Source organism: Ailuropoda melanoleuca, chromosome 3, assembly GCF_002007445.2.
Source record: "Ailuropoda melanoleuca isolate Jingjing chromosome 3, ASM200744v2, whole genome shotgun sequence".
Classification (NCBI taxonomy): Eukaryota; Metazoa; Chordata; class Mammalia; order Carnivora; family Ursidae; genus Ailuropoda; species Ailuropoda melanoleuca.
Genome location: NC_048220.1, coordinates 147547111 through 147572353, shown reverse-complemented (window position 1 = coordinate 147572353; position 25243 = coordinate 147547111). Strand labels below are relative to the sequence as shown.

Genomic DNA, 25243 nt, shown 5'->3' with positions numbered 1-25243 from the left:
CGAGGTTGCTTTGGCGATTCAGGGTCTTTTGTGGTTCCATACAAATTGTAGGGCTGTTTGTTCCAACTCTGTGAGAAATACTGCTGAGATTTTGATAGGGATTCCATTGAATGTGTAGATTGCTTTGGGTAGTGTGGACATTTTACAGTATCTGTTCTTCTAAACCATGAACATGGAGTATCTTTCCATTTCTTTGGGTCATCTTCAGTTTCTTTCATCAATGTTTTATAGTTTTCAGGGTATAGTTCTTTCACCTCTTTGGTTAAGTTCCTCCCTAGATATTCCATCCCTGGATATTTTATAATTTTTGGTGCAGTTGTAAATGGAATTGTTTTAAATTTCTGCTGCTTCATTGTTAGTGCATATAAATGCAACAGATTTCTGTACATTGATTTCATATCCGGCAACCTTACTGAATTCATTTATCAGTTCTAATTTTTTGGTGGAGTCTTTAGGGTTTTCTATATATAGTGTCATATCATCTGCATATAATGGAAGTTTTTCTTATACCTCATGGATTTGGATGCCATTTATTACTTTTTGTGATCTGACTGCTGTGGCTAGGACTTCCAGTACTCTGTTGAATAACAGTGGTGAGACTGGACATCCCTGTCTTTTTCCTGACCTTAGGGGGAGAGCTCCCAATTTGTCACCATTGATGATAGCTGTGGGTTTTTCGTATATGGCCTTTATTATGTTGAGGTATGTTCCCTCTAAACCTACTTTGTTGAGGGTTTTTATCATGAATGGATGCTGTACTTTGTTAGATGCTTTCTCTGCATCTGTTGAAATGATCACATGATTTTTATCCTTTGTCTTACTGATGCGATGTATCATGTTGATTGATTTGCAAATATTGAACCACCCTTGCAGGAATAGATCCCACTAGATCATGGTGAAAGATTTTGTTTAATGTATTGTTGGGTTCCGTTTGCTAGTATTTTGTTGAGGATTTTCGCATCCATGTTCATCAGAGATGTTGGCCTGTAATTCTCTTTTTTTGTTGTTGTGCCTGTATCTGGTTTTGGAATCACGGTAATGTTGGCCTCATAGAATGAACTTGGGAATTTTCCTTCCTATTCTATTTTTGAGACGAATTTGAAAAGAATAGGTATTAACTCTTTAAATGTTTGATAGAATTTGCCTGTGAAACTGTCTGGCCCGAACCCTAAATGTGAGACCTGAAACCATAAAAATCCTAGAAGAGGGCAAAGGCATTAATCTCTCTAACATAGGCTATAGCAACATTTTTCAAGATATGTCTCCTAAGGCAAGGGAAATAAGAGCAAAAATAAACTATTGGGATTTCATCAAAATAAGAAGTATCTGCACAGCAAAGGAAACAATCAATAAAACTAAAAGACAGCCTACTGAATGGGAGAAGGTATTTAGAAATTATATATCCAATAAGAGCTTAATATCTAGAATATATATAGAAGTTATACAATCCAATACCCCCCCAAAAAACAAATAATCTGATTAAAATGGGCAGAATTCATAAACAGACATTTTTCCAGAGACGTCCAGATGGCCAACAGACACATGAGAAGATGCTCAACATCACTCATCATCAGGGAAATACAAATCAAAACTACAATGAGATATCACTTCACACCTGTCAGAATGGCTAAAATCAACACCACAAGAACACGTGTTGGCGAGGATGCAGAGAAAGGGGAACTCTGTTGGCGAGGATGCAGAGAAAGGGGAACTCTCTTACACTGTTGGTGAGAATGCAGACTGCTGCCACCACTGCAGAAAACAATATGGAGCTTCCTCAAAAAGTTAAAAATGGGGGCGCCTGGTTAGCTCGGTCATTAAGCGTCTGCCTTCGGCTCAGGGCGTGATCCCAGAGTCCTGGGATCGAGCCCCACATCAGGCTCCTCTGCTGCGAGCCTGCTTCTTCCTCTCCCACTCCCCCTGCTTGTGTTCCTTCTCTCGCTGGCTGTCTCTCTCTCTGTCAAATAAATAAATAAAATCTTTAAAAAAAAAAAAGTTAAAAATGGAACTACCCTATGATCCAGTAATTGCACTGCTCGGTGTTTATCTCAAGCATATGAAAACATTAATTCAGAGACATACACGCACCCCTATGTTTATTACAGCATTATTTACTATTGCCAAACTATGGAAGCAGCCCAAGTGTCCACTGATAGAAGAATGGTAAAGAAGACAAAGAATAGACACACACACACACTGGACTATTACTCAGTATAAAACAGAATGAAATCTTGCCATTTGCAACAACATCAATGGAGCTAGAGAGTATAATGCTAAGCAGAATAAGTCAAAGACAAACACCATGTGATCTCACTCGTATGTGGAATTTAAGAAACAGAACAAATGAGCAAAGGAAAAAAAAAAAGAGAGAGAGAGAGAGACCAACCAAGAAACAGATTCTTAACGATAGGGAATATTCTTAACTGATGGCTACCAGAAGGGAGATGGGTGGGAGGATGGGTGAAATTGGTGATGGGGATTAAGGAGGGCACTTGCGATGACCACTGGGTGTTGTATGTACTAAATTGTACACCTGAAACTAATATTACACTGTATGTTAACTAACTGGAATTAAAATAAAAATTTAAAAAATATGACAACAGAAGCACAAAATGTGGAAGGGAGTTAATTGAATTATACTACTCTAGGTTCTTACATTGTTTTTAAGTATCAAAATGTAACTTGACTAGTAGACCGTGATGAGTTAGAGATGCATGTTGTAATCTTGACATCAACTACTGAAACCAATACAAAGAGGTATAACTAAAAAGTCAGTAGAGGAGATAAATGGAATCCAAAACGTAGAAGGTGGAATAAAAGGAAAAACAAAGGAACAGACAGGCAAATAGAGATTACATGCAAAGATGACAGATTTAATCCAACCATATTTGTAATTATAGTAAATGTAGTTAAATGAACTAAAAATTCCAACTAAAAGGCTGATATCGTCAGACTCAGACTGGGAAAAAGGCAAGACCCCCTAACTGCTTGTTATAAGGAATGCCCTTTAAATATAAAGACACACAAAGGGTGAAAGGAAAAGAATGTGAAAAGACACTCCATTACATACAAGAAAGGTGGTTATCTTATTGTCAGACAAGTCAGATCTCTGACAGTAAGTGTCACCAGAGGCACCTGGGGACAGGACAGTTCATAGTGATAAAGGCTCCATTCGTCAACAGGGTACCTAGAAACAGCACGTTCAGGCACATTGAACCAAACAAATGACAACACTAAATGGAGATGTTCAATTGAAAATTGAAACCAATTAGTAAAAAAAAAAAAAAAAAAGAATCACTAAGGATATAAAAGATCTGAACACCTAACTGACCTATTTGACATCTATAGAACATTACATCCAGCAAATGCAGAATATACATTCTTTCCAAGTACGCGTGAAACACTTTTTAAGATGGACAACATGCCGTAGGTCGTTAAAAAATAAAATTTAAAAATTTTAAAGAACAGAAATAGAGTTTTTTTTTGAGCCACAGCATTATAATCAGAATTAAATAAGAACAGCAACTGGGAACTCCTAAAATATTTTGAAATTCAGTAACACATTTCTGAAGAACCATGGGTTAAAGAAACCACAAGGAAAATGACTGGAACTGAGCCATAATGAAAACACAACATGTAAAAAATTTTACATACAGCTAAAGCAATGCTTAACGTATAATATATAGTTTTGGGGAGGAAAGTCTAGTATTAATTATCTAAATTTCCACCTTAAGCTAGGGAAAGAATAGCTTATTAAATCCAGAAAACAAAGAATAGCTAATTAAATCCAGAAAACAAAGTTGAATGCTCAGCAAAGACTCACTAACTTCAGTTAGGAAAAAGTGTTGTTGCATTAGGTATGAGCAAGGCAACTGAGAGGCTGGGATATTGGGGGAAATCCAGAAGAATCCTACATCCGTATCCTTCCCCTACTGACCTTACATTCTCGTTCCCTGCAGAGGTAGTGGGTGACGCAGTGGTGTGGCTGTGGCCAACCCAAGGGAGACCGTAGACCCCCCCCCCAAGTCAGCAAAGATGGGCCTCTGAGCCCATTCGAGTCCCGTGCAGAGACTGACCCCCACAGAAACCCAATCAGGGAGCTTAGCGTAGAGAACTACCATCTGGTGCCATGGGATCAACCATAAAGGGGCCACAACAGCTCAGCTGGGGCCAGGGGAAAGCACCAACAAACCTCCAGAGGGTCCCTTCCACACCAGCGTGATGGTGAAGGAATGAGCATTTTTATACTTAAAACAAAAATAAAATGTTTTGAGTGTGTACGACCATTCTTTCATAGTGACGGCCTGCCTTAACAGACCAGCCCTGATCACCCAGAATCTAAGGAAGGACCTTAGTACAGTGTAGTCGGTATGGGAAGCGGAGGGGAACGGGGGTGGGTCTCAGTAATGTGGTGCACAGCCACCCAGCACTCTGCAGGCCCCTCGGGAAAATGCCAGCATAGACTTTTGTCTGTGAGTTAGGGTTGAACACAGAGAGAGGAGAGGGGACAGACTTCTCAGGCTCAAGCAATGAGAGCCGTCGCAAAAGGGAAATTGATAGATTGGTGGCAGAAACATCTAGGAAATCTGTGCTTCAGAAGCATCAGAAGCAAAATTAAAACCCAAATAAAAGCTGTTTCTTATGTCATGTTTGCAGAGAACTCGTAGAAATAAGTGAAATACTAAGTCCGATATAAAAGTTGGCAGAGCCTCGAAGAGATAATGTACAGAGGAGACGCCGCTTTCCATGGAAGACCCAGGAAGGCTGGGCTTTGGGGTCAGAGAGGCACAAAGTAAAGACACAAGCTTTTGTTTACTAATGAGCAGAAGAATGTGAAGATTAACATTCAGAGCAGGGAGAATTCAGTAAGGGAAACAGGCTGATACTCTTCCCGTATTTGTGGAAATTGGAAATTTCCTCTCTGGAAAGCAGTGGTTTAAAATGAATGGGGACTCTTTATGTTATGCACAGTTTGAATCAGACATCTTAGCCTGCAGCAAATGACCTAAAATATAGGACCAGGGACACCCAACTGGCTCAGTCGGTAGAGCGTGGGGCTCCTGAACTCAGGTCATGAGTTCAAGCCCCATGTTGGGTGTGGAGCCTACTTATAAAATTAATTAATTAACTAAAATAAAATACAGGACCAGATTTATTCCAATAGTATGTATTACAATAATACTTACAATAGTAAAAAAGAAATAAATATTAGGAGAGTGGTTAAATTAATACTGTATAAGTATGATGGATTATTATACACAAATTGAAATTATTTTAAAAGAAATTTTTTTAAAATACAGGAGGAAATTATTATGACATAATATTAGGCCAAAAAGTGGTGTAAATTTGTCTCATACCAGCTTTTCAACATGCACTTTTTATTTATGTAATTTTTAAATTATTTATATATTTATTTTATTATGTTAGTCACCATACAGTACATCCTTAGTTTTTGATGTAATATTCCATGATTCATTATTTGCATATAACACCCAGTGCTCCATGCAATATGTACACTCCTTAATACCCATCACCGGGTTAACCCATCCCCCACCCCCTCCCCTCCAAAACCCTCAGTTTGTTTCCTAGAGTCCATAGTCTCTCGTGGTTCGTCTCCCCCTCTGTTTCCCCCCCTTCATTTTTCCCTTCCTTCTCCTAATGATCTCCCTGCTATTCCTTATGTTCCACAAATAAGTGAAACCATATGATAATTATGTTTCTCTGCTTGACTTACTTCACTTAGCGTAATCCCCTCCAGTTCCGTCCATGTAGCTGCAAATGTTGGGTAATCATCGTTTTGATGGCTGAGTAATATTCCATTGTATATATGGACCACATCTTCTTTTTTTTTTTTTTTTAAGATTTTATTTATTTATTTGACCAGAGACAGAGACAGCCAGCAAGAGAGGGAACACAAGCAGGGGGAGTGGGAGAGGAAGAAGCAGGCTCATAGCAGAGGAGCCTGATGTGGGGCTCGATCCCATAACGCCGGGAACACGCCCTGAGCCGAAGGCAGACGCTTAACCGCTGTGCCACCCAGGCACCCCTGGACCACATCTTCTTAATCCAGTCATCTGTTGAAGGACATCTCAGCTCCTTCCACAGTTTGACTATTGTGGACAATGCTGCTATGAACATTGGGGTGCATATGGCCCTTCTTTTCACTACACCTGTATCTTTGGGGTAAATACCCAGTAGTGCAATTGCTGGGTCATAGGGTAGCTCTATTTTTAACTTTTTGAGGAACCTCCACACTGTTTTCCAAAGTGGCTGTACCAACTTGCATTCCCACCAACAGTGTGAGAGGGTTCCCCTTTCTCCACATCCTCTCCAACATTTGTTGTTTCCTGCCTTGTCCATTTTTGCCATTCTAACTGGTGTAAGGTGGTATCTCAATGTGGTTTTGATTTGAATTTCCCTGATGACTAATGATGTTGAACATTTTTTCATGTGTCTGTTAGTCATTCGTATGTCTTCATTGGAAAAGTGTCTGTTCATGTCTTCTCTCCATTTTTTGATTTAATCATTTGTTTTTTGGGTGTTGAGTTTGAGAAGCTCTTTGTAGATCTTGGATACCAGCCCTTTATCTGTAGTGTCCTTTGCAAATATCTTCTCCCATTCCGTGGGCTGCCTCTTTGTTTTGTTGACTGTTTCCTTTGCTGTGCAGAAGCTTTTTATATTGAAGAAGTCCCAAAAATTCATTTTTGTTTTTGTTTCCCTTGCCTTTGGAGACTTGTCACGAAAGAAATTGCTCTGGCCGATGTCATAGAAGTTGTTGCCTATGTTCTCCTCTAGAATTTTGATGGATTCCTGTCTCACATTGAGGTCTTTCATCCATTTAGAGTTTATCTTTGCGTATGGTGTGAGAGAGTGGTCAAGTTTCATTCTTTTGCATGTAGCTGTCCAATTTTCCCAGCACCATTCATTGAAGAGACTGTCTTTTTTCCACTGGATGTTTTTTCCTGCTTTGACAAAGATTAGTTGACATTGAATAAGACACAGAAAAATGGAAAAACATTCCATGCTCATAGATCGGAAGAATAAACATTGTTAAAATGTCCATGCTACCCAGAGCAATCTACACTTTCAACGCCATCCCGATCAAAATACCAATGCCATTTTTCAAAGTGCTGGAAAAAATAATCCTTAAATTCATGTGGAATCAGAAAAGACCCCGAATTGCCAAGGAAATGTTGAAAAAGAAAAACAAAGCTGGGGCATCACATTGTGTAAAGATGTGATCATTAGGCTGGGGCAGCTGTCCCTGTGCCCATGTGATGACCAGCATCAGGATGAAACACATGGACATAAAGGACTCTGAAATAGAGAGCACCCTGTTCTCAAAGGTGTTGCTGAGCCTCTGCTCCGACCACGGGGCTTGACTCCTTCACATTTGCAGGGGGAGAATTCATCCTCCCCATCGCTTAGCCGAGAGTCACGAGGCACCTTGTTACCTGCGGCCCATGAGTCCCCCCAGCAGATCATCTTGTGGGGTAAGGGTTCAACGCCACGATGCATGCAAAGTGCTGGGCATGTTGTTGGCACTCGGTCAGTGTTGGTTAAAGATCGTCACATTGTACCAGTCAGCTGCTCAAGGCCATTGCACAGTGTCTGCATCCCACTGCAGGGACAGAGGTGCCAGCTGCAAACACCTGGCGCATTTTACCCCCTGCCCTGCCACCTGACGGACAGAACCACTGCTGCCAGGGCTGCTGCTCCACTCTGAGGTGGCTGCAGCCTGCCTGCAGTGGCAGGAAAGAGCAGAGGAGAGGGGCTAGCTGTCTCCAGCCCAGCCTCAGAGGCTTCTCCAAACTGTGCCCTTTGGGATCTGGATGGTAGAGCGGTTTTCAGGCCAGGATGGGGAGTGCCAGAGCTGGGGTGTGAGAGCTACACAGTCCTCCCACACTCTCCACCCTGAGTCTGCTCAGACCCTCCAGGAAAGGGGACCCCTCCTAGTGACCATCAGCCTTGCACCCGTGGGCCCCAGAACTTTCTGCCATGAAGCTCGTTCCTGGGGCTCGCACTGCTGACCCCCCTGCACACCGTTGGTTCACAGTTTAGGTTGACCTTCTCTCCCTGGTGGCCGTTGGGAGTCTCACCGCTGCTGACCACAGGGCTGGACGATACCTGGATCTTCATGTCCACCGTGGGGCAGGCGCTGACCGCGCACCAACGACACTGGCCACACCTGTGCACCCCCAGGGGCTTCCCAGGGGCCCCACATGGCCACACCCTTCAACTTCTGTGGCCTCAGATTCTGTTAGAAGCATCTGACACCCAGGTGGGCTCCAGGCCCAATGATGGGCTTGATATTTTAATTAGAGCAAAATTGGGGGGGGGGACATATCTAACAATGGTCTGTGTGAAGAGTTTCTCATAGCACAGGAATGCTGATACCATGCACTATTGTATTTTTGTGATGGGGTCTCAACCCTTAGAAATACACGGGAAAAATAATGAAATGAAACACACATAAATGTCAACAGTGCTGACCTCTGGGGCTTGGTGTTGGGATTATTGTTTATTTTTTTTCTGAATCCTCCAGGTTTTGCAATGCACAGGTTTTATTTTTTCAATTTGAAAATCTTAATTTTTAATGAAGCGTGGCCACAGGTGCCCAGTAAATATTAGCTTCATCAGTGCCAGACCCTCCCCTCAACCCTGGCTGCCGTCTCCTGGAAGGCTGGACGGCGCCCCCTTCCGGCGGCCGAGGGTGAGTGCAGGGCAGGAACCCAGTTGAGGAGGCCTTGGCTCGTAAGAACATACCAGTGTATTTAAGGTACAATTTCCAACTCCAGATGCATGAAAATAAGAAGCATTTTCTAGACCTCAACTCTGAGGAAAACTGAAATAAATGCAAAAGGCAACCTTCAGTAAGATTTTAAGTTTTAAGGAGAGAAAAGATACCACAAAAAAGTCAAGAAATTCAACTTGTATAAAATTTAAGCTTGTATAGAGAGGAAAGGAACATGACTATAACGCAAGTAAACTGGGACAAGTGTGAGCAGCTAGTCGATACGTAACACAGACAGACGTTTGCAAATGGTGAGGACAAAAATTATTGTCTCGTTAAATTTTTTAAAAACCTCACAGCACTAAGAAGGCAAAGACAAGGGGTGCCTGGGTGGCTTAGTCGTTAAGCTTCTGCCGTCGGCTCAGGGCGTGATCCCGGCGTTCTGGGATCGAGCCCCACATCAGGCTCCTCCGCTATGAGCCTGCTTCTTCCTCTCCCACTCCCCCTGCTTGTGTTCCCTCTCTCGCTGGCTGTCTCTATCTCTGTCAAATAAATAAATAAAATCTTAAAAAAAAAAAAAAAGAAGGCAAAGACAGGGCCACAGTTCATAAAAGGAACAAAAATACCTATAGAAACTTCACAGAAAAGAAACAAATATCAAAAAACGGGTTGGCTTCATGATCACATAAGTGCGAAAGTAAAACAACAGTATTCCACAGTAAATGTGTTACTTCAGGATAAGATTCCTCAATGTGAAGCCTCATGCCGCTGGGTCCTGGCAAAACTGGCCCAGGGACTTCTCGCTGCTGACAACGCGTCTTTTGATGGCAGATTGGTCATATGGCCAAGAGTCACGAAAGACAGTCACGATCTTTTATCCTTAACCCTAATCCCAGAAATGTTTCCTAAAACAGTAATTTAAAGGAAAAAGAAATGGTATCAGGGAAACATTGCTTGCACTTACTATTTATAATAGAAAGAGAGAGAAGCACGGTAGATCTCTGACCACAGAGAACAGGCAAGTCGCCACCAGGACAGCGACTATAGGAGAGGAAAGTGGGGAAATGTTGGCGGAACACCCGAATTGTGTCTACGTTGTTACTGTGGGTTGCATGGATAAGAGAAAGAAAAGTCACAAATCTTGAGGTATATCAGAATGAGGTTATTTCTTTTTTATTTCCTCTATTATGATAATGTTTGTACAATAAGTCAGTGCTAGAGTGAGGAGAAGCAAGGTATGTGGTAACTGAACTGGTATGGTAGGATGTGGTCCCATGTTAGGACCTGCAGCTGCGGCTTCTGACACGTTGGGGGTCCCACCCCCTGTTCCCCAAACTGCTGGACATTCTCATGCCCGTGCCAGACGCGGTCTGTATTTGCCCGTCTTAGCCGTCCTGCAGTCCACACCTTTTCTATGCATAGATGCGCTTCACAACTCCCCCACGTCGTCTACAGCTGAGTTGCCAACTTCATGGGCCCTTTCACGTTAGTAGGAGGACCCCATTACATTGCGTGGGAGCCTGTCGCCGATATTGTTAGCATCCAGACGGATCCCACCATCGTCTCATGGTGCCCCCTGACCCCGTGATTCCGGAAGTAGCCCTCCCTTTGGGGAGCTGCCTGTGGGCGCCTGGGAAAGCCAGAAACGCCGTGGAGCTTAGACTAAGGGCTGGTGTGGAAGGAGTGTGAAGGCCTCGCCTCTTCCCCAGGTGGGGACAGCTCCTAGGAGAGACTCTCCCCAGAGCCCCCAGGCTACCTGTGGTGGGACTGCCTGTACAGCTCCTTCTGTGGATTCCTCCCTCCTGTCCTGCTGCTCACCTCCCCCTGGCCTCCCACGAGGAGCTACCACAGAAGTCTAACCCTTCCCTCCCTCTCTCGTGCCAGGCCAGGTACACGGGCCTCATCTTCTTCCACGAAGGCTGGCCGCTGTGCATCCATGAGAAGGTGGTGGTGCAGCTGGCGTCCCTCCGCGGAGTCAGGCTCAGGCCTGGGGACTTCTACCTGCAAGTCACATCAGTGGGGAAGCAGTCAGCCAGGTTGGTTTTAAAATGCCTCTCCCAGCTTGGCCGGGGCTCGGAAGAAGTCACTGTCCCCGAGGCCATGTACGGCTGTGTCTTCACGGGAGAGTTCCTGGAATGGCTGAATGGGGAGCGGAACAGTGTCCCCTTACAAAACTGCTTGCTGACCTCAGGCTCCGCCGTCTTCCGCACCCCATGGAGCAATGTCACAGACCCCATCTTTGTGCCCACATTCAGAACTGTCCTGCCCCCCTGCAGCTGTCCTGGGCCTGAGCAGCCACCCTCCAGGAGCACCTCCAGAGCTCTGGCCCCAGCACCAGCCATGGCCAACACCCGTCCCTGGGAGACCACCCCTTCTAGCAACACCCCAACCCCGTCCCACTGCCGTCGGCATCCTGGCAGTGACCAGTCCAGCCACCAACCTTCCCCAGGAGGAGCTGGGTTGGAAGGCCCTAGGAGCCCATTTGGGAGCTCCAACAGAGACCTTATAGGGGTTGGGCCCTCACAGCCGGGCCCATGCGAAGGACCAAGAAGGAGCCTGGACGCCACGGACAAAAGGGACGGCCCCCAGGTCCTCACTGTCTGTGAGGACAGGGGCAGCCCAAGCTGCAGAAGGCAGTTGCCCAGGGACCCAGCCTGCATGGAGGCCAGACGCTGGTTCAGAAAGTCCTACATGGAAGCCCTGCGGAACCCCATGCCTCTGGGCTCCAGTTCCGAAGAGTCCCTTGGGGACGAGGCCTGCAGCTCCCAGACCACGGGGGCCAGGGCAGCAGCCAGCCCAACCGAGAAGGAAACGCCCAGCTCCTGGGGTGACTCCGTGGAGATCCCACATCAGGAAAAACGTCCAGGAGCCACAAGGAGCACCCTTCCCAGGAGGTCTCGGTCCTGGGACAGGTCCCTCAGGAGCTGGCGAGGTGACACACGGCGGGCCTCCCAGCACTCAGTCAGCAGCAGGCTGGGAGGTCTCTTAGGAGGACAAGCCGAGGGGACCAGAAGTGCAGGCTCCAGCTGTCCCCCATGCACCCCAGCAGAGAGTCCAGGTAATGCCCCGCCCCTGACCCTTCCTGCTCTTCCCCAACCCTGCCCCTACACCCCTCCCCCACTCCTTCCCCTCCTCCTCCTTCCTTGCCACACCATGACCTTCCTCTGGTCAGTGGACCCAGGAGAAGCCTGCGTCCACATCTGTATCGACTGTTGAACATAACGTTCACACGTGCTCTGTTCCTGTGGCTGCCACAACAGGGTACTGCAGACAGGGTGACTTGGGACATTCATCCTGTCGGTTCCAGGGCCAGAAGTATGACGTCAGGGCATTGGCAGGTCTGTGCTCCCTTCAGAGGCTCTAGGAGAGGGTGCTTCCAGCTGCAGGGGACTCCCCTCGTCCAAGCATCATCTCCCCGTGTCTCTGTGTGCGTCAAACCTTCCCCTCCTTTCTCTTACAAGGAGACCTGTCTTTGGATTCAGCCCACCATACACTTCATATTCGCACCTGCAAAGACCCTTTTCCAAGTAAGGTGATGTTCATAGGTTCTGGGTAGACCCGTCCTTTTGGGGTTACCACTCACCCCTCCACATTGCATTAATACTCCTTTCCTGTAGGTAAGTTGGAAGCTACGCTCATGGTTAATAGCACCAACCCCTAAGTTCCACCTCAGAAGCTGGCAAAACGTGCTGAACTATTCCCTACCTACTGGAATTGTCTCCCACACTGCTCTGATTGAAAACATGGTTGCTTAAAGGGATGTTTGCGGGCATCAAGAATGAAAAGGAAGGAATGAAAACATATTTCTTAGGTAAAATATTTCCCGTTTTTGAATAAAGAAATGTTCTGTGAAGAACAAAAGCAGTGACTTTGGAGGAGGTTAAGAACGGGAGCCCTCAGAAGGCAGGTTAGCCCCAGCCTCCGACACAGTGAAGAAACTGGGGCTTCCTCACCTGGGCAACACCGGGCCTGCTGCTTCCGAAACGAGGGTGCCTGCTCCTGCCTGGAATTCTGACAGGTTCCACACAGCATACAACACACATTCACAAGAAGTTTTATAATTACTGGCTTTGGGTTAGCACTTTTTAAGGACAGTCTACTGCCTCCCTGCATTTCAGTTAAAATTGAAACAAAGCAATAACGCCCTGAACTCTGTTTCCAGGGCCTAAACTCTGCTGTTTGTATTGGGTGGAAAACAGTCTCACACACGCTGGATGACGCAGTGAAAACTCATGTCTGCAGCTCATCTCAGCAAGGAGACAGCCCGTGTCTTCACCGCAAGACTCACCCTAAAACGTAGTCAAGTGCACGTCTCTCTATGAGAAGTGCCAGCTGTGTAGACGCTGTCCATGGACATGTAGGCACAGCGTCCCTGGACAGGGAGGCAGCGTGGGACACACACGTTTGACTGCAGCCAGGATACTGGCCGTCATGGAGGCACTGGGTGTAGCTTGTACAAACCAGTGTTGCCAAGTGGAAGCCAGGTTGGGCCCACTGGCTCCCTGTGTGTCACGTAGCCCCCCTGCAGATGCCAGTCTTGTTGTCAGAGATGTGGCGTTCTCAAGTAGTCATTTCTCTGGGGCCTCGGTGGGCTTTGCCTCCTCAGCCCCAGAGACTACGCATAGTTAGCACTGAGGGCTGGTGGAAAGAGAAGTCTTGTCTCCCTCGCCTGAAGCGGGGAGTTCCCTTCCTGGGATCACTCTTCCCTTCTTCCTCCACCTGTCACCTCCTGCGGACTGTCCAGAGCCATGGAAGAAGGAGGCACCTGTGGATAAAAAGGACGCTGCTTCCTCCCATGAGAAGTTGGGCGGTGGCACCAGAGGCCTGGGCAGAGGGCCTCGATGATTGGTCACCCAGTGAGTAGCCAGTGGCTTGTTGATACAGACATTCCCCTCCATCCTTGCTGCCTGGGCACACACTTGTCCCTGGAGTGCACAGTTTGTGGTGTGGCCCTAGAACTCGCATCTTCTTCAACGTAGGAAAATGCCTCGGCTGGACATCCTGCTAAAACCTAAGTTGAACAAGTAACAATTGGCACACTCACTCTTCCACAGCAGACATTGTTTCTCTGTTCCAGCTGCTGCTCCTCTGTTCCAGACGCTGCTGCTGCTGTTCTCCCTGGTTCTCCTCTGTTTCAGCTATGGCTCCTATTCCAGCTACTCCTCCTATTCCAGCTACTCCTCCTGTTCCAGCTGCTCCTCCTATTCCAGCTGCTCCTCGTCTGTTCCAGCTGCTTCTTTTCTCTTCCAACTTGCTTTCCTCTGTTCCAGTTTGCTCCAGCTCCTGAGACTTTGCTTTGTCTCTTTGAACGTAGAATCAACCTAATTTCAAAACACTAAATGTGACATTTCAATTTATTTCAAGAATATGTTTATTCAGGGGCGCCTAGGTGGCACAGCGGTTAAGCGTCTGCCTTCGGCTCAGGGTGTGATCCCGGCGTTGTGGGATCGAGCCCCACGTCAGGCTCTTCCTCTATGAGCCTGCTTCTTCCTCTCCCACTCCGCCTGCTTGTGTTCCCTCTCTCGCTGTCTATCTCTGTCGAATAAAGAAATTAAAAAATCTTAAAAAAAAAAAAAAAGAAAGATTCTTTAAAAAAAAAAAGAATATGTTTATTCAGCTAGTGGCAACTGACCCACTGTTTCTTGATTAGCCACATGAGGGTACTGCTTTTATTCCTATCCATTTTCATACTGTAGCCCCCAGGACCTCAGACCTCTCCGTTCACTGTCCCACAGTCTGCAAGCTGAATTCAGGAAAAGCCCACCTGAATGACCTCCTCAACTAGGAAGATGCCTAATAAGAAAAGTCCACACAAAAGTGTTGTTTGCTCCCCCATCCATGTGAGGAAGTTTGAGGTCAGTGTAGAATTAAAGCATTAGAACCCTTGGGAACTCCGAAATTTTACCAATGGTGTTGACATATCCTAGAAAATACTTGAACGTACGTGAAAAAATTCATTCTCAAGGATACCATGCAGTTGTAACCGATCAGCTGGTGAAGGGACAGACAACAAATGTGGCCCATCACACAGTGGGATGAGACCCATGGAAGGAATGACACTCAGACCCAGGAGACGTCAGGTATGAACCTCAAAAGCAGTTGTGTTGAGTGAAAGAGGTCAGACACAAGAGACCCCATAGTGTCTCCCTGCATTTGTACGAATGGACCAGGACAGAAAGCACACAGGCAGTTGTAGGGGTGGGAGGTGCACGTTCGTAGTAAATGGGCATGAAGGGTCTCTCTGGAGGGATGGAAGTGTTCTAAAACTGACCTATAGTGATGCTTGCACCACTTGGTAAAGTTGCTAAAATCCTCTTAATTATACGCCTGAGACAAGTGAGTTTTATTATACGTAAAATATACCTAACAAAGTTGTTTTATTTTATTTTTTAAATTATTTTTTCTTAAAATAGTCTGCACGTCCAGTTTGGAGCCCAAAGTGGGACTTGAACTCATGACCATGAGATCAAGATCTGAGCTGAGATCAAGAGTCAGATGCTTAACTGACTGAGCCACCCCAGCGCCCCAAAGTTGTTTTTGAAATAGATATATAAAAAGAATGCTGTGGGCTTTTCTGGTCCAGCTAGAATGAGAGAGCTGTTAACAGAGTTGTAAGACATTAGTACTGTAAGAAGTTCAGGAAGAGGCTAAGGGACAGGAAAGCAAAGCCCGGATTGGTTCAGGGTGCCCCACAGGGTCTTAGGTGCCAACCAGCTCTGGCTAAGACCATCTCCCCTCGCTGGGACAACACAGGCCCTGAGGGTTGCAAGGCTGGGGGGTTGAATCTGCTTGCTCTGTCTGCAGTGTGGCTCACCCCCTGTGAAGTGCAGTGTAGAAACAGGGCTGAGGAACAGACCCACAAGCCTCGGCCACTGCTGTCTCCTCCAAGCTGGTGCATGAACATGAGCCCTCCCCTTCAGGGTGATGCGGGAGATCCGGGTCCCCCCCCCCCCGGGTGACGCAGGATATCCAGGTCTCCCCCTCTGGGTGATGGAGGAGATCCAGGTCCCCCCCCCCGTTGGGTGATGCAGGAGATCCAGGTCCCCCCCCGTTGGGTGATGCAGGAGATCCAGGTCCCCCTCCCCCGTTGGGTGATGCAGGAGATCCAGGTCCCCCCCCGACTGGGTGATGCAGGAGATCCAGGGCCCCCCCCCACTGGGCGATGCAGGAGAGCCTGGTCCCCCTCCCCCGTTGGGTGATGCAGGAGATCCAGGTCCCCCCCCGACTGGGTGATGCAGGAGATCCAGGGCCCCCCCCCACTGGGCGATGCAGGAGAGCCTGGTCCCCCTCCCCCGTTGGGTGATGCAGGAGATCCAGGTCCCCCCCCGACTGGGTGATGCAGGAGATCCAGGGCCCCCCCCCACTGGGCGATGCAGGAGAGCCTGGTCCCCCTCCCCCGTTGGGTGATGCAGGAGATCCAGGTCCCCCCCCGACTGGGTGATGCAGGAGATCCAGGGCCCCCCCCCACTGGGCGATGCAGGAGAGCCTGGTCCCCCTCCCCCGTTGGGTGATGCAGGAGATCCAGGTCCCCCCCCGACTGGGTGATGCAGGAGATCCAGGGCCCCCCCCCACTGGGCGATGCAGGAGAGCCTGGTCCCCCTCCCCCGTTGGGTGATGCAGGAGATCCAGGTCCCCCCCCCGACTGGGTGATGCAGGAGATCCAGGTCCCCCCCCCGACTGGGTGATGCAGGAGATCCAGGGCCCCCCCCCTCTGTGTGATGCAGGAGATCCAGGTCCCCCTCCCCCGTTGGGTGATGCAGGAGATCCAGGTCCCCCCCCGACTGGGTGATGCAGGAGAGCCTGGTCCCCCCTTCTCTGGGCGATGCAGGAGAGGTAGGCAGCCCCCAACTATGATGCTCCCTGCCTTCAGGGTGCTCTTACCCCTGTGGATATATTTTTGTGACATTCTTTGGGAAATCTATATGAGAAAATAAATTAGGATGACATTATTCAGTATAAAAGTGTTCTCCCTGAAGTGTGTTTAAGTAGTGAGCACTCTTGGTGAACTGGAATGTTCAGCTTTCTTGTGTTCATTCATGCCCTACTGCTCAGGAATGCGCCTGTCCTGTCAGGTGTGACACGCTGATGTTTTCCACCAGAAATAGGACAAGTTCTCATGGGACCCAGTATGTTCACACATGATTTTCTCCTTGTGTTTGTGGCAAGCTGAATAGCTGCCCTCAAACTAGAGAAACCCTTCATCTTTGACCAGGTCTCTTTCTGTTATCTAGCTGGTGTCGACAGAGACAGCAGCACCTTCCGAGGGCATGATCCTGGCCGGATTTCAGACGTGCTTGTTGAGCCGCTGTGCCCTAAGAGAGGAGGACAGCCACCCAGCACGGGAGATGTGCCCAACCAGATGCCTAGGCAGGTGCTGGAGGTCAGCCAGGAGCTCCTGCACTCCGGGGTCATCACCCTCCCAGGTGAGCATGACCATCTTACTCTGGGCAGGTATAACAACATACCAGAGACTGGATGCCTTCTAGACCACAGACATGGATTTCTCTGTTCTGGAAGCTGGTAGTCCAAGATCAAGGTGCCAGCACAGGCAGGGTCTAGTGAGGACCCCTCTTCCTGGTCTGTAGTTGACACCTTTTTCAGTGTCCTCACATGGTGGAAAGAGTGAGGGAGCCGTCTGAGGTCTGTTTTGTAAGAGGCATGAATCCCGTTCGTGGAGCTCCACGCTCGTAACGTAAGCACCTCCCATAGGCCCACCTAGTACCCTAGTATCACCACACTGGGGTTAGGTTTCAACATAGGATTTGGGGGCAACACAAACATTCAGGCCATAGCAATGCCCAGTCATGCTTTTCGGTGAGCATAGCTGTCACCTGCCCAGGTGAGTGCCAGGCCCCCTCTCCTCGTAGATCTCACATCTGAGCCAATAGCTCAACAGTTAGCAGACCCTAGTTCAGTATTTCTCAAGCTTGAAGCCATGCATGTTCCCACTGGAGCTGTGCCCTCATGATGCCCTCTGTTTCTTCAGGGACCCGAGACCACCAGGGGAGAGCAGTGGTGCAGGTGTGCGCGAGGGGCCCGCTCTGGTCCAGCAAACACACCTCCAGCTTCGAGCTGACCCGCCTGTTGCAGTACTTCCACGGCATCCCCAGGTGGGACAGCCAGGTTCCCAGCATTCAGACCTTGGGGTCATACCTGCACAAGCTTGCAGCCTCGTGTGAGGGTCTCTGTCTGCAACCTCGGGGGCTCCCAGCTGCCCCTCAGGCTCCTGCTGTCTTTTCTAGGTGCATCGGTTGTCCTGCATGCATTCCTGTCCTCCCGCTCACCCCGACCTCTCCCCGCTGAATCGAGGCTCTGACACACGCTCGAGCCTTGAGCTCTGTGTTGCTCTGCATTGGTTAATACTTGCTCTATGCGTTATGTACATACATCTTTTACACTCCACCCCTTTCTGGATAAAGACCTAACTGATATAAACAGAATCTTTAGAATAAGTGGGTCAAGAAATCATACGAATGAGTAGTACCTGGTATCCAGAGCAGCAAGGACTGATTCATGCAAAGTGACCCTTATGCTCAGCTTGGCATTGCCGCAAACCAGGAGGAAAGCATGCCAGCTCCTTAAGAGAGACCTGTCCTCCCTGATGTGGAATTCTGGGAAGCCACACCACCTTGACCCTGCATGATGACAACGTGTGGAGCAGGTCTGCACCAGGACATGGCTTCAGGTCTCCTCGTGGACCGAGGACAGAGACAGGAGAGCAGGAGTCGAGGGTGGTTAAAGTGTGTTATTTCATAGTACTTGATCCCATCAGATGCAGGCGTGCTTTGGACAGCCCTTATGGCCACCAGACCAAGAGTCCCTGAGGTGCTGGGTAAGACAGCCCCTAGGGGAAGAAGGGTTGCCCAGCTGCCGAGCTTGGTTCCAAAGTCAGACAGCCTGGCTCAGATCCCAGGTGGGTAGATGGCGGGTAGATGGTCCATAAGCCTGTGTCCTCCCCATAACCTGGGATTGTAGCAGCTGCCTTGAAGGAGTGTCAGGGGTTAGAAATAGTCTGTGTAAAGTCTGTAGGCTGAAGCCCAGAGCGGTATCTTCATGGTACATCCGTGATATTCTCTCGCTCAGTGACAAGATGCACGTCATGTGATGTGAGCTCAGGTAGGAACCTGTTACGTGATGCCTCGTGACGTGACCTCGTGCTCTTTATGGTGCGTGAACTTTCTGTTGGCATTTCTTCCGAAATAGCATAGGTAGATTCAGTGTGGGAACAATTAGGCAGAAAAAGAAAGTATACTCCCTGACACCCCTTTCCCAGAGCAAGGTTCCCGATTATCTGAGGGCACTGGCTTCACTGCCTTTGGGAGAGCCTGGGATTTCAAACTTATCTCTCAGCACAGATTTCAAAATATAAAGAAATACCCTGAAAAATATACAGATTTGTCCTCACATTAGCTTATACTTTGTAAGCCTCAAGGAAACACCAAAGCACTGAGATAATGGTATTTTCTATTTACCAACAGCTTTCTTTTATGGGAGCTTCCAGAATTAACTCAGGGCAGTAATGGAGAGCAGTCCCGATTGACAAGGACAATAGCCTTCTGTAGTTTTGGAGTTTATACCCTCTGCATACTCAGCCTGGTTGGCCTGTCGGGCTGAGTGCTGTCCTCTCCATTCCACAACAGAACACCAACAGTAGGTGTTAGGGTCCCTGTGGGGTTGGCAGGGACAAGACTTGACCTGGGATCTGTAGCCCTCTGCCTTTTCCACGGAAAAGTCAGACAGCCCCACTCCCCTCCCAGGGCAGATGTCTTCACCAGCTCGGGAAGCTCCAAGTAATGCCTCTGCTGAGAAAAATACCCCTAAAGCACTTAGGGTAACTCATGGTGGAGCCTCCTGGTTTGGCTGATTATTTCCCCACAAGCATTGCAATTTTGTTAGCGTCCAGATGGACTGTTGCCCCTTGAGGAGCCGAAATCCACCTCCACGTCGTGGGATGTGACACATGCCTTCAGCTACCAGAATGAAGTCCCCAGGGTGTCAGCATTAATTACCAGGAAGAGTGCCCAGCGTGTCTGGTTATGGGTTACTGCAGCTGTGTTACAGGGAGCCAGGTGTTCCTGGGAGTGTGCCTTGTAAATGGACATCCATCAAACTCAGATACACAATCTTAAAATCAGAACGGACCTTGGCCGTCATCCATCCATCCATCCTGGGTGTGAAGGAATCCACCCACCCATCATCCACCACTGCATGAGAGTACCAAAAAAAGAACAGAATATGGCTCCAGCCTCAAAGAGACACATATGGAACCCAAATTGTTGCATCTCCCAGCGTAAGACAAGCCCACAATGCGGGGAGGGGCTGCAGCCTCAGCCAGGGGAGGGGACTCCGGATGTGCTCTGTGTCCTTGAGGAAGGTGAGTATTTGCAGACAAGAAGCGAAGAACATCCTGAGCAGAAGGAAGAGCACACACGAGCCCCAGAGCAGCCAGTCACTTTCTGAGTCAGGAGGCAGGAGTGAGGACTAAAGACCCCGTGTAGGCAGGGGGTGCCACGTGGACCTCTGGTAGACAAGCCAGGGTGATGCAGGAACACAGTGTGAGGCTTCTGCAGAAATGCACATGGCCTGCACATGGCAAGCAGATCTGCACATGGCCACGGGCTCAGTGGAGCCCGATGAGGGGAGCCAGCCAGCTCCATCCACCACAGGAGGCAGGCAGAGAGAAGCAAGCTTGGTCTAGGGGTTCATGCTGGGTGGCCTGGGGGCATTTCCTCCCAACAAATCCTGTACTACCCGAACTGCGAGTCACTGGACCCTCTGAGCCAGCCCGGGTGGAGGGCCCAGCAGTCTCTGAACTTGGGAAGCAGCCCCCAGGAAGGGGCTGGGTTGTTCACTGTGCGGCCACCCCCTTCAGCAAAGCCACCAAGTGGGTGAGATCGGTGGAGGAGAACGTGTGGGTCTAGAGCCACCAGGGGTGTTTCCCAGGCCGAACCAGCCAGTGTGGCAGTGAGACCCGGCCCTGCCTCTGAGGCCAGAAGCAAACCTTAAGACGCAAATTCAGGGAGACCACGGGAGATCAGGGGTGAAGAGAGACCAGAAGTGGGAGTGTCAGAAGAGGGAGGTCACTAGGGACCAGGAGGGACACAGGACCCTTGGAGGAAGTGGAGCGTGGTGCCCAGCTCCTGACAGCACCGCTCCCAGACATGTGAACTCCAGCGCTTCAAGCCACGCAGGTCACAAAGTGGCTTCCATGGCAGAGGAGGCCTGCGTGCAGAGCTGGCCAGCTGAGGGAGGGAGTGAGATGGAGGTGTTCTCCCAGCCTCACCTTTTCTGCGTCCGGCTTTGACACCAGAACACCACTGTCTACTCTGCCCTTACACTCCAGCTTCCCCAGACACACCCCCTTCAGAAGCATTCCTTAGCAGTCACCCCCGAGACGGAACACACCCTCCCTGTGCAGCACACTTGCCCTTTTGACCAGGATGGGCTCTGGTGCGACGTGCCGCTCTCCCCGCTTTGTGCGAGCGGGCCGGAGTGAGTGTGCGTGTCTGTTCAAGACCAGCACCCACATGTGGGGCTGAGGTGAGGTTAGTTGCTCCTGGATGGTGGGGCTGGATCCGTAGCTGACAGTCACGATCACAGTAGGGACAGAGCTCTCGTGCAAGGACGTGACAAGGCAGTATTCCCACCTTTAGAGGGTGCTCTGCTGTCCCCCTTGAGCTCTGGAAGGACAGTGAGCCAAGTGATTGGCCTGGATCTGCAGTCCTGAGACGAGCCGGCCACGTCTGGCTCTTGTCCACTCCCATCAAAGTAGAATTCCACATTGTGTTACAGCCCAAACAAGCACCCTCCCACAAGAAGGAAGGCTCCAGAGCCTCTGCTGCATGATGGGGCGGTGTGGGAGAGAAAGCAGCCACAGCAACTGCAAACATGCAGCCCCCCCGGCGCGAGAGGCCATCAGACAGGACTGACCCACCGCGGTGAGCCCAGCTGCCCTGTCTGCCCCTGGCAGGCCGCTCGATTCCTCAGGAAGCAGATTGACATGTGTCAGAACTTGGGCAGCCCAGGGCGTCTCACCGAGAGATGAAGAAGCTTGTCGTGGAAGAGACGTGGCCTGCAGCGGCTAACAGTCTGTCTCTCTCTCTCCAGGAAAGAGGTGCAGGAGCTGGGGCTGGTCATCCTGGTGGACGCTCGCGAGGGTCCGGCTGCCCCTGCTCTCTTCCAGGCTCTGACAGCACTGCAGGTGAGTCAGGGTGGCTCCTGTCCTCAGGACACCAAGCATCTCATGGCTCCCTCATGACCCAGGAGCAGCTGAGTGCAGCCATGCCTGGACCCACCCCCAGTGTGAATCTCAGGTTGAGGTGGGGGTCCTGAGTGTGGACGTGGAAAGTGGCAGAAGAAGAGCCCGCCCCTGCATCCATCAACAGTGTGCTCCCCCACGGTCGGACACGGTCACCGGGAAGGAGCTTCCCGCCCATCTCCTGGGTCACCACTGCGGACCTTAAAGACAGGGTCAGCCAGGACCAGCCCATGTGGGCATGACCCTGTCCCCCCACAGCAGTCCTTATCCGGTGCCTGACTAAATCCGGGTGCAGGGCTGCACGCCACACCTTCTCAGACACGGACAGAGGTGTGGATGCTGTGGGGAGGAGGGCCTGTACCTTGGGGCAGATATGGTACCTGCCAGACCTCTGCAACGAGGTCAAGGAGGCTGTCTGGCAGGTTTGCAGTCACCCCAGGGAGACCTGATCCTGGATTTGGGGTCATGAGTAAAATCGGGAGGGAAATGGGGAGTCCCTAGAACAGGGAGAAAGTCCAGAGACCCAGGGCCAGGTGGGAGCCCGAGAGCGTTCACACTCCCTCAGGCATGTGTATATGGGGGCCCTCATGTGCCAAACCCTGTGGAGTCTGGGGTCCCCCCTTCTCCCTCAGTGAAAACCTGTTCCCTCTCTTTGGTCTCTGCTAAAGGTGCCAGGCACCAATCACCATTTTATCCAGGTTCCTAAGTTTAGGGACGCCAAATGGAAATTCTTTCAAGGAAGGACTCCGTGGCGGAGGTCGAGGCACATCTGGACGGAAGTGCACTCAATAAGCTGGAGAACAGCGTGTGGGGAAAGGAGAGGAGAGCCCCCGGCGGGCAGGCCGTGCGTGGGGCAGGGCGGGGAGAGGCCCGGCAGCCTTGGGCCAGGTTAGCAGAAGCAGACATGCCTGGTCAGGGCACCTGGCGGTGGCGCAGCTCCTGTCGGACTCAGAGGAGAAGGAGCAGATTCCCGAGGAGGGAAGGACCGACGCAGAGGCGCCGTCCAGCAGGAGAGGGCTCTCAGAGCAGAGCCCAGTGGTGAGGTCTACATGTCAGAGGGAGAAACAGGCTCGCAGCAGAAGGGTTCACAGCACATACCTTCAAAGCCCGGAGTCGCAGGCTTGACGTGTCGAGACTGTTTCCGCGACCACCTGGGAGGCTCCCAAATCCCTTACTTCTCACTCCCCCGCTCTCGGCCGGCTGCTGGGCTCAAAAATCCGCAACCGGGATGTCATCCAGCTTGATGCTCATATTCTGTGTGGGCTTTGAAATTCCTCTGAGATTCTGGTTTTTCTGGACCACATGCAATTTTATAGACCAGCAAAGGCTGAGACGTTACTGGGAAAGTAGAGGGATGACTGCTTTTCAAACAGATTTTGAAGGCACTTCTGCTCAAAGGAGGAACAGCCGCCTCGGTGACCACGGGACTTCCTCAGAGCCTGTGGATTCGCAGAGGAAGGTGTTAAATCTGGAGGCCTGGGCCCGGCATCCACGGTGCACAGGAGGGTGAGGTTGGGTTGATTCAGACGCACGTTCCTCAGGAGCGAACGTTTAATGTGCTCACGTCACACCAGTCAGCTCAGTACCCATCAGTAGCAACTTGTGAGAACATGGGAGAAAAGCACATTTGTGTCTGCCTTCAAAACCAGACTACATTGTGGCTGTGGCTGAAATGACTTTGAAGCTGCAGCCAGACCTTGTGACCGGATCCCAGAAACCATTCCGCCTGCTTCACGTGCCCATTGGGAACAGCTTGCCCTCACAAGGAGGGTGTGCGGCCCAGTCTGCCCGCCTCGTCCGCCCGCCCTCCGGACCCTCCGGAGCCCCGGGCCCGCACAGCTCACCGCGGAGCCTGCGCACAGAGCTTCCTCTCCCCCGGGCTCCCTGCTGCTCCGGTGTCCTCCAGTTTCTTCCACCTTCAGCCCTGGGGCGGCCTGTGGGGAAGCGGTCCTGCTTCCCAGCCCCCATCTGCAGGCTCCCTGCCCCCCCCAGACCCTTTGCCAGCCCTGGCACATGGTGCCTCACGCGGGTCACTTTGGTCATCGCTGCCCTGGAGAAGTTTTGAATGATGAGGCTTGAAATTTGGTTTCAGGGGAAGCGGGGAAATCCGGTGACTTGCCGCAGGGCCCAGGATGACACCCCCCCCCCCCGCCAGCAGGTGGCGCGGGAGCCTCCGGCTCCTTGAGGGCCCTCCGGTCGGAAGGGTGCCGCCTCCCGTGAGGCCCTAGAGGCTGTGCTGGGGCCCCTTTCCCAGTAAGGGGCTGGAGGAACTCTGACAGCGCATGGTCACTCCCGGACCCAGGCTGAGAGGCGAGGTGCAGCCCGCAGGGCAGGAACATGGGCAACACCCAGGCAGGCGCGACCAGGGTGCGGCTGGCACGGAGGCATCAGTGTCACCACCACCACCCCACCGGACAGTGGCCCTGGCCTCGTGGGAGGCTACTGGGGCACCAGGAAGAAAGCCGAGCCTGCAGCTGCCCGCGGGCTCCCTCCCCGCGCTGTGCTGTGCGCGTGCTGCGTGCGAGACCAAGAGCAGACGGGGGCCTACCGCCCAGGGGACACTGAGGCGGAACTCCCCGAAGCCAGAGGACTGTGGTGGCTTCGGCTTCTTTGGCATCCCATAAAAACTTGAAACTTAAGTGTCCAGCCTTGAAGGGCGATGACCGAGCCCTCCTTGTTGAGGGCGCCTCCCACTGTGTGTGAGACCTAGGCAGGCCCCACATGTGGCCCGGGAGCCCCCCGGCCTCAACCAGAACCGCGCACCATTTTCCCTTTGTCAGAACACCCCTTCCCAGCACTTCTTTTGTTCAGGCTTTCCTTAAGTCCCGTGCGGCCTGGGCCCCACAGCGGTGGAATGAGCCCTGAGTGACATGGCCCCTCTCTACCCACACTTCTCCCAGAGCAGAAGCTGGAGGAACATCTTCAAGTTTTTATCACAAGCGCATTTTCGAAGGAACTTGAGGAAACCCGCTCTGTCCTGTCATCTGGATGCTGGCGTTCAGACGGCCCTGAGTCCTGACGGCAAAGGCAGGGTCTGTAATCCAAGTGAGAGGAGTGGAAATAGGCCGAATTTAAGGGTCGTGTTTCCATTTTCAGTTTTATTTCTGAGGAATATACAGAAATAGTTAAATTTTTTCATAGAGGGCAAAAAATAGAACTCTCATAATTACCTCAAGTGACTATCCTTCAAATTTATTAAATTATTAAAGTTTAGATACCATAAGCTTTCCACTTCAAAAAGGAAATGATGG

General features: G+C 50.3%; 1 protein-coding gene across 13 annotated transcripts in view; it reads left to right on the top strand.

Annotated features, from left to right (window-relative positions):
• PLEKHG4B (pleckstrin homology and RhoGEF domain containing G4B) overlaps window positions 1-25243 on the top strand; it is an 83078-nt gene that overhangs the window by 27030 nt on the left and 30805 nt on the right. For all 13 annotated transcript variants that reach the window (XM_034657130.1, XM_034657135.1, XM_034657131.1 and 10 more), the window contains 4 exons: window positions 10619-11792; window positions 16966-17157; window positions 17721-17844; window positions 21842-21935. In XM_034657130.1, the coding sequence (XP_034513021.1) occupies window positions 10619-11792; window positions 16966-17157; window positions 17721-17844; window positions 21842-21935 (1584 nt within the window). The remainder of the gene's footprint in view (window positions 1-10618; window positions 11793-16965; window positions 17158-17720; window positions 17845-21841; window positions 21936-25243) is intronic.